Genomic DNA, 14,857 nt, shown 5'->3' on the forward strand with positions numbered 1-14,857 from the left:
ATAATAAGCTGATGAAGGCATCCATAGTGAGAAACAACCCCAAGAGTTTTCAGAAATCCAGGTTGAAACTCATGCAATCATAGAATCACAGAATGGCCTGGGTTGAAAAGGACCACTATGTTCATCTGGTTCCATCACCCTGCTGTGTGCAGGTCACCAACCAGCAGCCCAGGCTGCCCAGAGCCACATCCAGCCTGGCCTTGAATGCCTGCAGGGATGGGGCACCCACAGCCTCCTTGGGCAACCTGTTCCACTGCCTCACCACCCTCTGGCTGAAAAACTTCCTAACATCCAACCCAAACCTCCCCAGCCTCAGTTTAAAACCATTCCCCCTTGTCCTATCACCATCCACCCTCCCAATGGAATATTAAGATCTGGAATGCAAGCAGCCTCCAGAAATGCCTAATACAAAATCTCTAATGGTTTTCCCCCTCCAGAGGACAGCTATCTGTACTATTTCACATGTGCAACCTACTGCTCTAGAGGACTTGGAATGAAACACTTTTTTGCCATCAACAGAAGAGCAATTCCATTCTGATCACAGATTCTCCCATTACTGTAGAACATCCCCTACAAACTACACTGACAGCATCATAAAATCGAATTCAACAAAGGAACACAAATGGTGAAAAGGAACTGAGTACTTTATTACAGAATCAGGAGAGCAAAGTTTGAGAGCTGTTTGTAAGTATCTGCAAGTTCACTGTCATGTTTACTGATTTTGTGAACAAATGCAAAATCCTTTGCAGACAATTTTTGACCTAATTCCACTGAATGAGTTTTTGCTTCCCTTGACTGCCTTCAAGTAGGCCTACAGCTTCTATTTCTTTTACAGCAAAGCATCAGGCCTGTCTTACAGGCAAGAAGCTAAAGCATCTTGTTCACGTCAAACTTAGCAAAAAAACCCACTTGTTCTGAGGTATTCAGACTACAAAAACACAGAGTGCTCGTTAGGATGTGTTGCACTTACAGCAATGAAGATGCAGTACCTGCAATGTTTAAGGAGCACTCACTGCTACTGCTCTTCTCTCATACTTATGCAAGAGGAAGAAGACAGTTTTCATGATCCTCCAGCTACATACCTACTTTCACACACAACCTCATGTTATCAACTACTTAAAGCAACAGGTTTAGGCAACGGATATGAGAAACTATACATCTGAGTGTCTGCCCTTTAGTTAACAGTGAGGGAGCGCGTGTGCACACTAAAAAAATCTTCAAATTTATGTTTTATCATTCCTGGCTGTTTATATTTAACTCAGCATCTGACACTGGATAAATGTTCAGTACTTAATTTAGCGTTCCATTTTAAGTGGTCATGACACAAAAAGAATTAAAGGAATGAACCTGAATTTTGGGAAAAAGTAAGTAAGCAATGGCAAAGAGTACTAACACCAGAATAAAGCTCGGAAAGCAGGAGGAGAAAGTAAACTTGCACAAGTTCACACTGGAAGGCCTTATGAGTTTTGTTTCTTGAATCACCTGCAGTGGCATCAGGCTTTTCAAGCAGTCTGCTTTGAGATAACAGTGCACTGCTCTGCTCTCACTTTCAGCCCACTCACCCACCATACCCCATCAAGGGGAATGGCGATGGGGCTCAGCAAACATTTGAAATACGTGGGTCATCTGAAAGAAGCTAACAGTTCTTATGGTGTGTACCCAAATGACAAGCAAAAGAACAGCACGCACTTCCTCCTCAGTGAGGAATTTTTCTGAGATAAGCTGGCATGCTCTTTTCCCTTGTGATTCACCTTTCAACTGCTCTAAGTGGCCTACCTGTGCACAATAAAACCTCCATGTTGAGAACTGGATGCAGGAGCAGCAGGCCCTTTCAAGACTCCCACTCAAAGGCGAGAATTGAAAACCTGTCCACTTACACAAGCTACTCAGTTAGTCATTTCTCCCTTTGCAAGAGCCCTGGGAATGCCACAAACGAGGCACAGTGGCTGAAGTTTCAATAGGAACAACTCAGCCTGATAATAGATCCCATTGCATCTCCTGTAACACAGTTAGTCTGACTCAGGCCTCCCTTACCTACCTCCTGTTCAAGCCTACACACTGCCTCGCATGAATCCCCAGCCTCTCCAAGCTCCCAGACACGATGCTCCAGGCTCGTCTGCGCCTCTTCCGTTGGGCAGCCTCCATTTTGTGTTCTGCAACTCCTCATACTGGAAGAGAGCTCCAGGAATCCAAGCTGCCTAGCTGGAGTCTCACATGTGGAGTTACGCGCGTTGCAAAACTCTCTTGCTAACTCAGTGGCGGAGATCTGCTTCACTACCTCAGGCCAATGCAGCCCAAATTATTCTGAATTCTGCAGCAAATCAAGAGATGTCAAAGGGAAAAAGTCAGTCCTTTGTCCCACTACAAGTTACTGCTGACTCCACAGGCTTACACCACAGAGAAATGCTCTTCCAGTCATTCTAATCCATGGGCCAGGTTTAGGAAACATTTTCATCTCATTTTGAGAATCTCTAAAGTGCGAGAATTTAGAGATGCTTCTAGAAAAGCTCAATGTTAACCAACATTATGGCCAATAACGAAGTCCCCATATCACCCCATATGCCACAGGTTTTTCTTTTTGCCATGAGAAGTTAAGCTACCATTGGCCGTGCACAGCAACCCTGCCTTGCATATGATAGGTAAACAAATTTGTAACAGGATTTGCTTGAGCCCCATTATGCCTCAAGAGTTCTCTTAGAAAAAAAGATGATTATTTTACTGACAGCAAGTTGGACAGAAACATCACACAACTCAACCCGAACCTCAATTCAGGGGCAGGAGCAGAACTGAGATCTGATAACTGTTTCTGAACTCTAGCAGCTAGACAACGACTTAGAAATAAAGAACACTGCCCAAAGAAACATCCAAACAGTTTTCAGCTATCTGGCACCAAGTCCTGGCACTTTCTGCAGCTGATAAATTTATATCAAAGGTTCAAAACTCTTATTAATTAGTTCCTCTGGTGGCATGTGACACCTGTCAGGGACTACCAGTGTGCAGCTCTGCTTCCCTCCAAAGAAAACAATTCCGCTCGTGTGTTAATTCTCAGCTTGGTAACTTGTGTTGCTAAAAACATTGCTAAGCAGACTACACAACTGCTGGTTATTGAACTGATTGAGACTTTCTATCCTGCAGCATCAGAGAAAGGATAAAAACAAGCCACACACAAAAAAAAAAAGCTGTTCTTTTTTCTGAGCTGTTCTCTTTTTGGAGGCAGATGTTCTGCAACGTCAGTGACACTCTTCAGGTTATTTTCATTTTCCTCTTTGTGATACCTCAAAGAGAGAGGAAAGGGAGCAGTAGCTGCCACCAAGACCAATGCTTGTCTTACACAAAAACAGAGCCAGTCACCCTCTAGAAATACTGAGCCTTTCTGTGTTTGCTACAGCAAAGTGCTGCACACAGTTCAGTTTAAAGACCATTTAACTATCGACTTGCAGCAAACACCCACAATGCAGACATGATCCAGCCTGGCTAAGCCTGAAGCAAACTATGCACACGAATTCACCCATCACAACTACCTATTCCAACCCTCATCCAGCAGAAGCCTCTGAAAATGACACCCATCCTTGTGAGCGAACCCATCTGGTACCTTAACAGACAAAACCAAAGGATGCCATCTCCAGAAACAAACTCTTTTGCCTTCTATACCTCCTGACCCAAGGAAGATGCCCAAGATGACTAGCCAGAATAATATCTCAAGTGAACATGTTTAAATTTCCCCTATGTACATAAACACAAACTAGAGCCAGATAAACAAGAATACTTGCAGATGTCAGACAGTCACATGTTAATTCAAGGACTTGCTCTGTGAATCTGGGGGAGAATGGCACTTCACCATATGGCAGGAATAGAGAGCTTCAGAAAGCTGGCGATGCTTTAGATATCTGGTGACCTGGATGCACCACAAGGACTATCACAGTTGCCTAGAAACATCCCTTGCTCATAAATTCCATGTGTTAACTCCAAGCTTCTAGAGAAGTATATTCTCCAACTACTAAGAAAATTCATCACAGTCTTGCAACAGAATTTTGTGGCATTTAGGACTGCAAACGACCTCAGCCATTGGGTTGTGCCTTCAGCCACCACGGGAGGTGACAGCCCACAGCTGCTTCCAGAACAGTTTAGGATTTCTGTGCTCTACTACTGTTACTGGAAGGCACTCACAGAATCCTGTGACCCTGATGGCTAGGAGCATTTTTTTTTCCTAGTTTCTAGACCAAAAACTTATTCTTAATCGTTTTACTTAGAATTGCATGCAGATATTTCTTTGATTGCAAACAAGAAGGAAAAATAGTCTTTAAAGCTGCTGTTCCATGAAAGATGCCAACTAGCACGTCAGTTTTATGCAGGCTCAAAACATACCCTGTACTTTTCAACATTAAAGAAACGTAACTGAGCACACTGAGCAGCACAACAAGGCAATGGAAGGCAGGAAGCTCAGAGCTGCAACTGCCTGCTGCATTTACCCAATAGGAGAGCATCTAAGAGGACATTTCTTCCTTTTATGCAATAAACAGCAACAGAATACCTCTATCCCAGGAGGATGCGCCAGTCCCAGTCCCACTAGATGGCACTAATTTACTCTAGGTAGCTTTCCTTCAACATTTAATTGGAGAGGGCTACAAATCTCAGTTGAATCACACAAATTGTATCACAGCTTTCCCAACACATTCCCTTGAAGACAGTGACCTACCAATGCCAGTGCGGAGCATGACGGACGGAGACTTGGGGGGGTAGGGAGGGAATTTGAAGCACCAACCTGGGAGGGAATGTAGTATCTGAGATTAATATTGCAACCAAGACTTGCTGCAACATAGTAGAGTCATGCTAATTCATATCAACGGTTGGCTGATCTATTGCAAATTAGCAAGTATATCAATATATATTGTGTAAATGCACTTTAACAGTTTACTGACCAACATGAGGTAACACTGCACATAACAGGGCAAAACACCCAGCGAAGAGCTTTGCTTAAAGCGTGCTCTCCAAGAAATGAGGACTTATCACTCAGATTTGTTTTAGTAACAGAATGATTTGTTAATATTCACCTGAACAAAGTAAGGGTGCATACTGCTTCCAGACTAGACACACAGAAAATAATTTAGCCTTGCTTTCCTATATCCTTTAAAGGTTATTCCTTTAAAAGGAGCAGTTCCTAACGTTTTTCAAGAGCACTGAGTATGTTGGCACTCTTTTAAACAAAGGCAGTCTCTATGATTTTAAGTCTTAGGAAAGTTGTTTGACTTTATTTATACTCTACCTACACTGGGAGGAAGAAGCAAGAACAGATGAGAAAGTACATTAAAAGTTGTAACGTTGTATAAAACATCTTTCAAGATCATAACTACATTACAGAGCATAAACTTGTAAAAGCCCTGAGATCAGAAGTCTTAAGAGTGGGAAAAAGATCAAAAAAGCCCACATTCCTTCTTCAGTAACTGAAAGTTTCTCGTTAATGACTTCAGTGTTAATCACCCTCACTACACTGCTTCAAAACTGGATCTTTTACTTCTTCATGCTCTCTTCCAAGACTTAACCTTGCCTGAGTTCTGGCTGAAGTACATAAAGAAAAAGTATGCACTCAAACTAAACCAATTTAAAGCTCTGATTTACTATCAGTTTTTTCTAATGCAGATCTACAAAGTTTCTTTCCAAAACAGTGCTAAGAAGCTTCCAAAAGTTCCACTGCAAAGATGCTGTTTTACCTTCCACCTTTCTGTCATTCAAAACTCAGCACCTTCATGAAAAATAAACTCCTTATCACTGACCTAGTTTAAAATGAGTTCTGCCACCATTTCATTGCTCAGAGAGGAAATCAATTTAGCACTACCAACAACATCTGGAGAGCTAATAACTTAATGCTAGCACGTCCAGCAGCCACACAATGTTGTTGTTAGGTGTCTCACCTAAGAAAACCAGCTACTGGGTAGTTCTGAAGTTGTACATGAGGACAAAGATGGGATTTACCAGCAGGCTGTGGATCACTGATAGGGGAAAGTTTACCTTCAAGTACTTTTGGGTGTGTTTCATGCAACCAAGAAAGTAGGCAATTTCAACACGTTGTACCCAGAAAGAACTGTGTGTACAAACTCCTGAAAATATTCAGCCTGGTTACATGTTGTATTAAACACAATCAACTTGAAACTGTATCCAACAAGGGGCCAAATCCAATTCCCAAATGCATACTTGGAGAAAGGAAGAGACAGGTAAGATTCCCAAAGACAAAGCCGTCCTTTTTTAGTGGAGTGCAAGCTGCCTTAAGATGGAGCAACTCCTGAGAACTTATTTGGAACCCCAAATCTTCCATATAACACCGCATCTGCTCATAGAGATCCCATTTTCATTCCTCTTCAACATACTTCAGACAAATCAGCAGTCAAAACAGAGCTATGGATACAAACGCATCCTGCTAGCAAAGCAAAATTAGCAAGGGGGGAGGAAGAAAAGAATGCAGTGCAGGGTGTCATGCCTTTCACTGAAGGTATCTGTACTCACCTTAGCAACACCAACTCCAGTAAACCTGGCCTCCAGTAGTTCCTGCCTTCGTGGGTCCAGGCTATGCAATTCTTCCATCATTTCTGCTGCTGTGGGAGAATAACGTTCAGATTATGCAATGCAAGGAAAGGAGAGATTTAAGATCCCGTGCCACCGACAAGACTCAAAAGCGCCTGTTTTCATAACCATGTAGAGAGCATTTTCTTGCAAGAGAAATACGAGATTGCCATGTAATAACAGCATGATTTTGTCACCATATCACTGTACGTAAACCACAACCCTGATGGAGAGGTTCATCTTCTCTCTGTAGCACCAGCCATTTCAAGATCTCTTAATCCAAGAAACCAATTATGTCACATTCTCCCACTGGATGCTTTATTAAAAGGAAAACACAGGACCAGAGCGTTATGACTAAAGGCTTCACAGCTTCCCATCCATCCTGCATGACTGGGAGAAAAAAGCAAAGATCCTCATCCCAGAATTTATTTTTGGCCAACCCCTAAAACAGAAGGTCTCCCAAAACTCCAGATTTCACTGACAACAGCTCTGCTTCTTCCAAGCACGGAAAGGGATTGGCAGAGGAAAATAATGCATGTTTACATCTCTCTGCTACGAAGTACTGGATACCCCCAGCTGCATCTCTACACTGGATGTACCCAGGGTACCTCTCAGCAATCTGATGCCATGGATGCCATCACTTGAGAGGTTCAGAAACAACCGACCAAACAAGCACGGCTGTGTGAAGAGGTGAAGGATCATAAAATGTAAAATGCAGATACTGAATTATGGAAAAAAAAAAAAGAAAAAAAAGAAAAAAAAAAAAGGGACGAATTTCAATTTTCATTTTGATTGCGAATCGCATCTTCCCAAATGCACCAATCAAGTCCATCATTTCCAGAAATGTCTGTTCCAGTTTCATTTCCCAGACGAAGGTAAGGGAAAAAAAAAAAGGACAGAAGATAAAGATTTGCTGTATAAAGAAGCGCATGTGAGGAGGAAAGTTCCTGAAGGGCAGCAAGTGCCCTCTAGATCAGGCAGCATACAGTTGTTCCTTTTATTAACTGTCCATTTTGTCCCTGCTGTTTCCTCCAAATGCTGCAGCTCTAAGTTACAGAGGGCTGAGTGAATCAATCATTCACAAGCGCTCTCCCCAACCGGCAACGAGCCTCAACAACCAAACGCAGTCACCACAGAACCCCATTTCTACTATTTGCTCCAACAAAGCTATCAGCCTAGTTTTCAAAACAGGAAATCTGTGCAGTGAGGAAAATGACAGGCGAGCCCTAGAGGTGTTCAAGATCTCTGTTCTCCTTTATGGGGAACGAACAGCGGGGATGCCGGGCTGGGGAAGGGGCAGCCCGGCTGGGAAGGGGTCGCACCAAACCGCCCCCAGCCCTGAGCCCCTCTGCCCGCAGGGGTCTGGGGAAAGCCCTCCTCCACCCACCCACCCACCCATCCATCCCTGGTGGCAGCGGATGGCATCCCCTCCCTGCCTTCCTCCCGACGGCTCTTAGGGGCGACGCGCGGCCCCTCTCTCCAAACACGGGCACGCGTTGTTCGAGCAGCCTGCCCAGCCGCTGCACCGCCTCGGCCTGCCTCCTCCCGTCACCGCCTCGCTGCCAGGCCGGAGATCTAAAGGCCGTGCCCACCTCTTCACCTCCTCACCGCGCTCCCCCAGGGCCGTCCCCGTTTTTACCCTTCCGCCCCCCACCCCCCTTCCCCATATACACCCCAACACCCCACCGGGGCCTCGCGTCGATCCGAACACCCGCGGCCCAGGCCTCGCTCCGCCGCCTCGGGGCACGCACAGGCCGCGGCCCTTCCGCCTGACCCCGGCCCGGCCCCGCCGCGGCCAGCAGCGGCCAGCGCTCCGCCGCCACCCCGCCCTCCCTCCCCCCGGTGGTCGCCGCCCGCCGCCCCCTCCGCCCCCACGGCCCACGGAAGGTGGGGGATCCCCACCGCCCCCCCTCTCTTCTTCCTCCTCCTCCTCCCTCCTCCTCCTCCTCCTTCCCCAGGCTTCTCTCACCTGGCGCTGCTGCTCGTGCCGCCGCCCCGCCGCTCCTCTCCCCTCCCGCCCGGGCCCGGCGCTCCCCGGGCACCGCTCGGATCCCGCCGCCGGGGGCAGGAGGAGGAGGAGGAGGAGGAGGAGGAGGAAGAGGGAGGGAGGGAACCTGCTGCTGCTGCGGCGGCGGCAGAGGCACGGGCGGGAGGGGGAGGCCAGGGGCGGCTCCGCGGCCTCTCGTGAGCCGCCGCTGCGGGTGCCCGGGGGAGAAGGGCGGAGGGGAAGGGAACGGCGGCGGAACGGGGCGTGGGGGGAGGGGGGGTGGAAGGCGGGGGCGAACCTCGGTTCGGGTGGCGGAGCGGGGACGGAGCTAGGCCGCGGATCCCCGGCCTCGCGTAGAAGCCTCGGCCGAGCGCGGCGCGCGAAGGCCGGCAGAGGTGGCGAGGCCTCGCGGCAGGACAAAGGCCCGAGGGAGGGCTCGGCGGGTGCGGCGCCCGGGCAGGTGGCAGGGGGGGTTCGGTGGGGGGGGGGGGAGGGGGTGGCGGCGGAGACCCTTCGCTCGGCGGGGGCGGCGCGGTGCGGGCAGGTGCGGTGCCGGTGCTCCCCCTCCCACCCCTCCCCCTCCCGCGGCGTTCGGCCCGGCCCGGCCCGGATCGATTGGTGCACACACAGTGGTGAAAGCGCGCGGCGTCTCGCGAGATTTGCACGGCGGCGAGAGGGCGGAGGGGGGGGGTGGGGGGGGAGGGCAGGTCAGCGCGGGAGGGGGGAAGGGGGGGGGGGCAGGTCAGCTGGGGGCGTGGCCTCGAGTGGGACGGGGGCGGGGCTTAAGGAGAGGGAGGGGCCGCAGCCCGGGCCTGGGGTGGGGGGGCAGCAGGTACGGAGGGGTGGGGGGAGGGGCGGGGCGGGGCTGGGCTGGGGGCGGCCTATGGGGGTCAGGGTCGGCTGTGGGGTCAGTAGGCTCAATGCGGGGGGTGGGCGGGGCTGGGGGTCCTAGGGGCGTTTGTCCCTCCTTAGGGGTGACCTGACCCCCCCCCAACCCCCCTCCCAAGGGTGTCCTTAGAGAGATTTGGGGGGGGGGGGGGGGGGTCTGTGAGGGTATGTCCCCATCCTCCCCAGTCAAGCAGTGACCCCGCTCCCAGGAGCAGCTCCATCCCCTGGGCTAAGGGCATGCCGCTGCCCCCCGGCCCTGCTCTTCCCCCTTCATCACCCCCGCAGCCTCCCAGGATCGTGGTGTAATCCTAAAATGCAGCCCCCCCCCAGGATCCAGGCTGCCCCTCGCATCCCTTTCCTTGGGGCTGACGGAGACATCAGACACAGCCCGGCGGTTCTGCGCTCCCTGCTGCCTTTCTAAGGCCAAGACGATGCGATTGGAAAATAAATAAATAAATAAATAAAATAAAAGGAGGGGGGAGGGGGGGGGGGGGGGGGGGGAGGAGAAGACGAGAAAGAAGAGAATCAAAATGCAAAAAGCTCTTCCAGAGGCGGTGTGGCAGCGCGGTCGCCCCTTTGGCTGCCGGTGCAACCTGCTCTCCTGCAAGGCTGAATCAGCTTTCTGAAAAGCGAGCGAGAAGGAGGAGGATTGACCAAAAAAAAGCAGCACGTCGGGAAGTGGCCAGGCCTGTCCGAGGGGAGGCAGGCGTGGATCAGTGATGGGATCTGCACTGGGTTGGGGTGTCAGAGCCCAAAACCGAGCACCCAAAGCAAAGCCCATCCGACAGCGAGAGGGGGGTGAAGGGGAACTGCTGAGCTTCAGCCCTCGGTGGGGGGGGGGGGGGGTAGAACCACCGTTCCTTCAGCACCATGGGGGGGAAGCTCTGTTATTTTGCACTCGTTCATTTATCGTGCTCCCAGCCCGGCGTTATTCGTTAACTTTGTGTTGCAAATGGCTTTCCGAGGCGCCTGCCTCATCTCACGAGCTGGGTTTCCTGTACTTTAATCTGCTTTTTTTTTTTCTTCTTTTTTCTGTAGAAGAGCCACTCCAGCTTCAGCTCCTACTGCGTGATTCACGTTTTCAGCACAGCCAGCAGTAGGAATTTGCTAAAGAAATAAATAAACGACCTGCTTTCCCTCTTCCCCCCCCCCCAAAAAAAGAGGAGACATTTTAGGGTAAATATTCTAAACTAGTTGCTAAACTAATCACAGCCATTTAGGGGAGCGCTAATTAGTACCACTTGCAGTTAGCATGGTTCCAAAGGATGAATACATTTCATTTGTTTTCATTTGATTTTGGGTGGAGGCAGGAGATGCTTTGGGGGGCTGTTGGACCCATGAAGGGATCCCAGCACTCATGGCTGCACCTACGGGCTGAGCTTTGAACGGGGCAGTTTGTGATCTCAGAGCACTGAACAGAAACCCAGATGCTGCACTGCTGAATCCACCACCCTGTGCCTCATCTCTGTGTGCTGGAGGAGCTGGGGGTCATTTTGGTGAGGACCTTGGGAGGCTGAAGGCTCCTGGATACCTGGAGCACATATTTCAAACACAAACGTTTTGTCCAACACAGTCGGAGCCGTGGGTGGTTACTTCAGCAATAAGCTGAGGTTACACCACCCTCCTGTGCCTTGCCAAAAGGGTTGGGATATGCATCGTAGAGCCCCATCTCTGCTGCAAAGCCAAATGCTGTCCTCCCCAGATTATCTTCCATGTAACATCTGCAGCCACAGCTCCTTTCCAAGACACCAAACCAGCTCCCATAGGATGAGGCAGCTCGCCTTTCTGTGCTGTTGAGGGGAAAGGAATCAACAGGTAACCGCATTTATGGCCGTGGGCAGAAATTCTGGAGATTTCCTCTAAGAGCATCGTGTGCTGTCAGCAAAGCGCCTGGTAGGGATGGGGGACAGACGAGCTCACCAGTTAGCTTCTGCAAGAGGCCAGCAATGGGACTTTTCCCCATCAGAGCCTCTAAGAGATCCTGGAAGTTTTCCTGCTGTATTCCATCACAGCACCACTCGGAGCAGAGGTGCACCATCCCCATGCAGCGTTTCCTTTCTTACTGCACAAGCCTGTGTGCCCTGGCACAGCAATGGGCTCCAATGTAAAAATGGATTTGTTGATGATAAGACACAGTTCAGCTCGGGTCTTGGTTATGGAATTCTTTCCCATAGGACTTAATACCTCAGATTCAGGCTCAGCAGAGACATGGTGTTTGTTTGTTTTTTTGTTTTCTAGGCAAAAATCTGTTTCCTAAAGAAGAAAAACTGAACGTATTGAGATGTCCTTGCATGGAAAAGCTGTTTGTGACTTTGTTTGAGCAGGGAAAGGTTTGGTGATTCAAAGTGGTTGGGATGTGGAAGAATTTAAACACGCTGTATAAGAAAATATCCAATTCAATCTGAAGCTCTAGCATCAAACATGAAGATACTACTTTTAAGAACATATAAACATAATAAAACAATTGGAAAATGAAGCCTGGTTATCTCAAGCCGCAGTATTCAGTGGATTTGGAGTATTTGGATCTCTAAGAATCCTCATGCAATAAACCTTCCATTCTTCACACAGTAAACCTGCACGACACACAAACACTCCTCACTTTTCCCCCCATTTCCACGTGAGATGCTGCAGCTCCGACACACCGGTCCTTTTAGAGGAGCTGCTTCGAAAGCTGGCGGGCAGGGTGGCTATGAGCAATGCAGGACGTACAGGGCTGACCAAATATTATCTCATCCGTGGGGGCAAGCCAGCCCTCCTACACCCTCATCTGTGCCAGATCCCTCCATACAGCATCCTGCTCTCCAGGTCTGCCATCAGCCAGCAGCAAAGCTTCCCGCTGCATCCCCCCGTGGCAGCACTCCCGTTTTCTCTCCCTGGATGTCAGCAATATCTTTGGCATGTTACGCTTCTATCACGGTTTGGAAGAACTACTCGGCTGCCGCAGCCATTTTGTCACTGAATTCAACTGGAGCTTCCTCCAGCCAGCACCGTGCTTAGCAAAAAGGAGAGCAAAACCTTTACAGCGCTGCTGTGCTCTGAACCAACGTTAGATTTGGCAAAAATGTGCTGAGATTTTAGAAATAAGGCAACACAGCGTCTAACAAGTTCTTTGTCATGAATTTTGAAGATAAAATATCTGAAGGTTGTTATCTTTTTTTTTTCTTTTTTTTTTTTTTGTGTGTGTTATCAGTGCTTTGCCTTTGCTTTCCAGGCTTGTAAAAGATTCTAACTGCGTTTTTCCTCGTGTTTCTGTACAGCCGTGAGGTGCAGGAATGCACTGACATAACATAGCACACAGAAAAAGGAGAGCTGAGATCCCTCTGCGATAGCAGGAATCCAGGACCCGAGGAAAGCACCAAATTGCCTCAACCTTTAAAGCATGAAAGCTGTCATCGGTGATCTCAAATCTGGAAATTTTACAGCTGTTGAGATGGAAAAAAACAAAATCAGTTCACTCAACAGGTTTCTTATGGATTTAGCACTGGGGGATGATCTCACCTCGAGGCATCACATCCAGAAGAGGCCAAGCCCTGCCTGCAGAGCAGGCTGTCCTACCGCGCTGCAACTGGAGAGTTTGTCAGACACAGGGCATTCAAAACAGCTCAGCCCTGTGTGGATTCTCTAGTATGTAGTAAGGCTCCAGCACAGCCCTTCCCTCACTAGGAAAGTTAAAAGGGTCTCTTCTCATTTCATTAGACGGGGAGAAAGCTGCTCCAAGATAACATGCCATCACCTGACTCCTTCCTGAGGCCATTGGGAGCCTCCGCCCTCCCACACAATGGAGTTTATCTAGGAGGTTTTTCCTGCCCCTCCCTCTGTCTACACCTTCAGGTATCCCATTAGGGAGGCTCTGATACCCGAACCCAGTAGGAAAGCATCCAGCTCACACAATCTCCACGCTTGCAGCAAGCAGAGCACAACCTCAGAGCAGTGCCTGAGCCAAGGCAGCGCGTGTCCTGCCTGCCTGGAGGAAGCACCCCAGCCAAAACTCACAGGTAGGATACGAATACCTCCGTGATCACGTTCACTTGCCCAAAGCACATGGCATCGGTGCAATCCATTGTTTGTTCTGCATGCTCCAGAAATGGTGTGATTTTCCTCTATGTGCAGCAAACCTTTCCCTGTCCTCATTCACTACTACTTCCTAGAATACAAGAGAATATTATTCTCTGCAGGATTCGTCCTCTGCTTCTCTTCCTCCTGTTTAAAGCAGGCATAATAACACCCTACCTTACAGGGCTTTGTGAAAGCCTCTATTAAACAAACTGCTCTCAGATTTGTGTAAGAGGAAAATTAAATCAACATCCCATTGTAAAGCTGGAGTTACTGCATGCATATTTTTGGCAGCATATTCAGCCTCTATGTGTAAATACACACCAACCTTCACAACGAGGGTTGTCTCAGTAGGGAAGAAGTCACTACAGAAGTTAAGGAAGAGTTAGATTTAGTCTTCCATGCAACCTCGATCGACTTCTTCACGTCCACCCTTGGTGATGAATACAGGAAAAATGTACAGCTGTGTAATTAAAGTAGTGAAGTGCATCTGCCTAGGTGGATCTGTCTTGAGGAGGGGGACCAAGAGCAGTGCCTGGTGCTTGGAGAAAGCAGCAGTCTGAGGGGAGATCAGCCATTTTTTCCTCTAAATGAGGAAATCCATCCAATAACCCCAGAAAAGGGTGGCACCTTCTCCACCTCCAGCTGTGCAGAAGATGCCCTGGTATGCCTCATGCACAGGGGTGTGAGCCTGGCCCCCACGACCCAGGACTGCAAGCAGCAGCTTTCCGTTCCACATCAGCTGAAAGAGCATTTCACAAGCCAAAGGTTTGGCTTCAAATTGGCCCCAATACTCCTCAGCCCCCAAATAAACTGAAAACCTGAGAGCTACAAGAGTCCTTCGGACTACGAAACATCAAAACAACCTGAATACAGCAATGATGCTAGCTCTCCTCCCCCAAATCAAGCTGCTGCTCACATGCTCCATGCTGCTGCTTGCAGTGAAGACTTTGGGGCTTCTGCATTGAATGAGTCAGGGTAGCAGGGTCCAAATCTCACTAGGCTGTTCTTTCTTCCTGGAAACACCATGAGCCAACAGGCTGGCAGCTCCAGGCACGTGCTAGCAATCTCTGCCATTGCTGCTTTCCAACCACAACCAGGTCCCACTCATCCAACTGTTGTCACATCTGTATAGGGGTCAAAACCCACATTTTCAAAAGCAAAAGCCTTCTGAGGGATGACATCTCCAATCACACCCCTCACTTCTGGGCTCGGGCTCTCCATAACAAAGGTAGCTGTATTTCACTTGATTCAAATTAGCACTGCTGTTGCCTGCACAGATAATTTCCTGCCGTGTGTCCCACTTTCTCTGCAACACAAGCTCCCATTCTGCAAGGCAGTTAAGTGCAGGAACTTAACTGCCTTCAGCAGGAG

At 49.0% G+C, this 14,857-nt stretch overlaps 1 protein-coding gene and 1 long non-coding RNA gene across 8 annotated transcripts in view; one reads left to right on the top strand and one right to left on the bottom strand.

Annotated features, from left to right (window-relative positions):
- The window catches only part of TLK2 (tousled like kinase 2), a 43,792-nt gene extending 35,147 nt beyond the window's left edge, over positions 1 to 8,645 (bottom strand). For 2 of the 5 annotated variants that reach the window (XM_048926969.1, XM_048926968.1), the window contains exons 1-3: positions 8,525 to 8,644; positions 6,499 to 6,587; positions 4,697 to 4,762 (exon numbers count right to left, since the gene is read on the bottom strand). In XM_048926969.1, the coding sequence (XP_048782926.1) occupies positions 4,697 to 4,762; positions 6,499 to 6,579 (147 nt within the window). In that variant the 5' untranslated portion in view covers positions 6,580 to 6,587; positions 8,525 to 8,644. Of the gene's footprint in view, positions 1 to 2,038; positions 2,312 to 4,696; positions 4,763 to 6,498; positions 6,588 to 8,524 lie in introns of those variants that run through there. The other 3 variants (XM_048926965.1, XM_048926967.1, XM_048926966.1) reach the window with 3 other exon arrangements.
- Positions 8,409 to 12,608, top strand: LOC125684666 (uncharacterized). Of its 3 annotated transcripts, none has more exons than XR_007373313.1 (2): positions 8,409 to 8,442; positions 10,469 to 12,608. It is a non-coding gene; the product is annotated as an uncharacterized LOC125684666 (long non-coding RNA). The 3 variants fall into 3 exon arrangements; XR_007373312.1 differs by lacking the exon at positions 8,409 to 8,442 and adding an exon at positions 8,702 to 8,756; XR_007373310.1 differs by lacking the exon at positions 8,409 to 8,442 and adding an exon at positions 8,841 to 8,985.
- The last annotated feature ends 2,249 nt before the right edge of the window (positions 12,609 to 14,857 follow it).

Source organism: Lagopus muta, chromosome 25, assembly GCF_023343835.1.
Source record: "Lagopus muta isolate bLagMut1 chromosome 25, bLagMut1 primary, whole genome shotgun sequence".
In the NCBI taxonomy this organism is placed as follows: Eukaryota; Metazoa; Chordata; class Aves; order Galliformes; family Phasianidae; genus Lagopus; species Lagopus muta.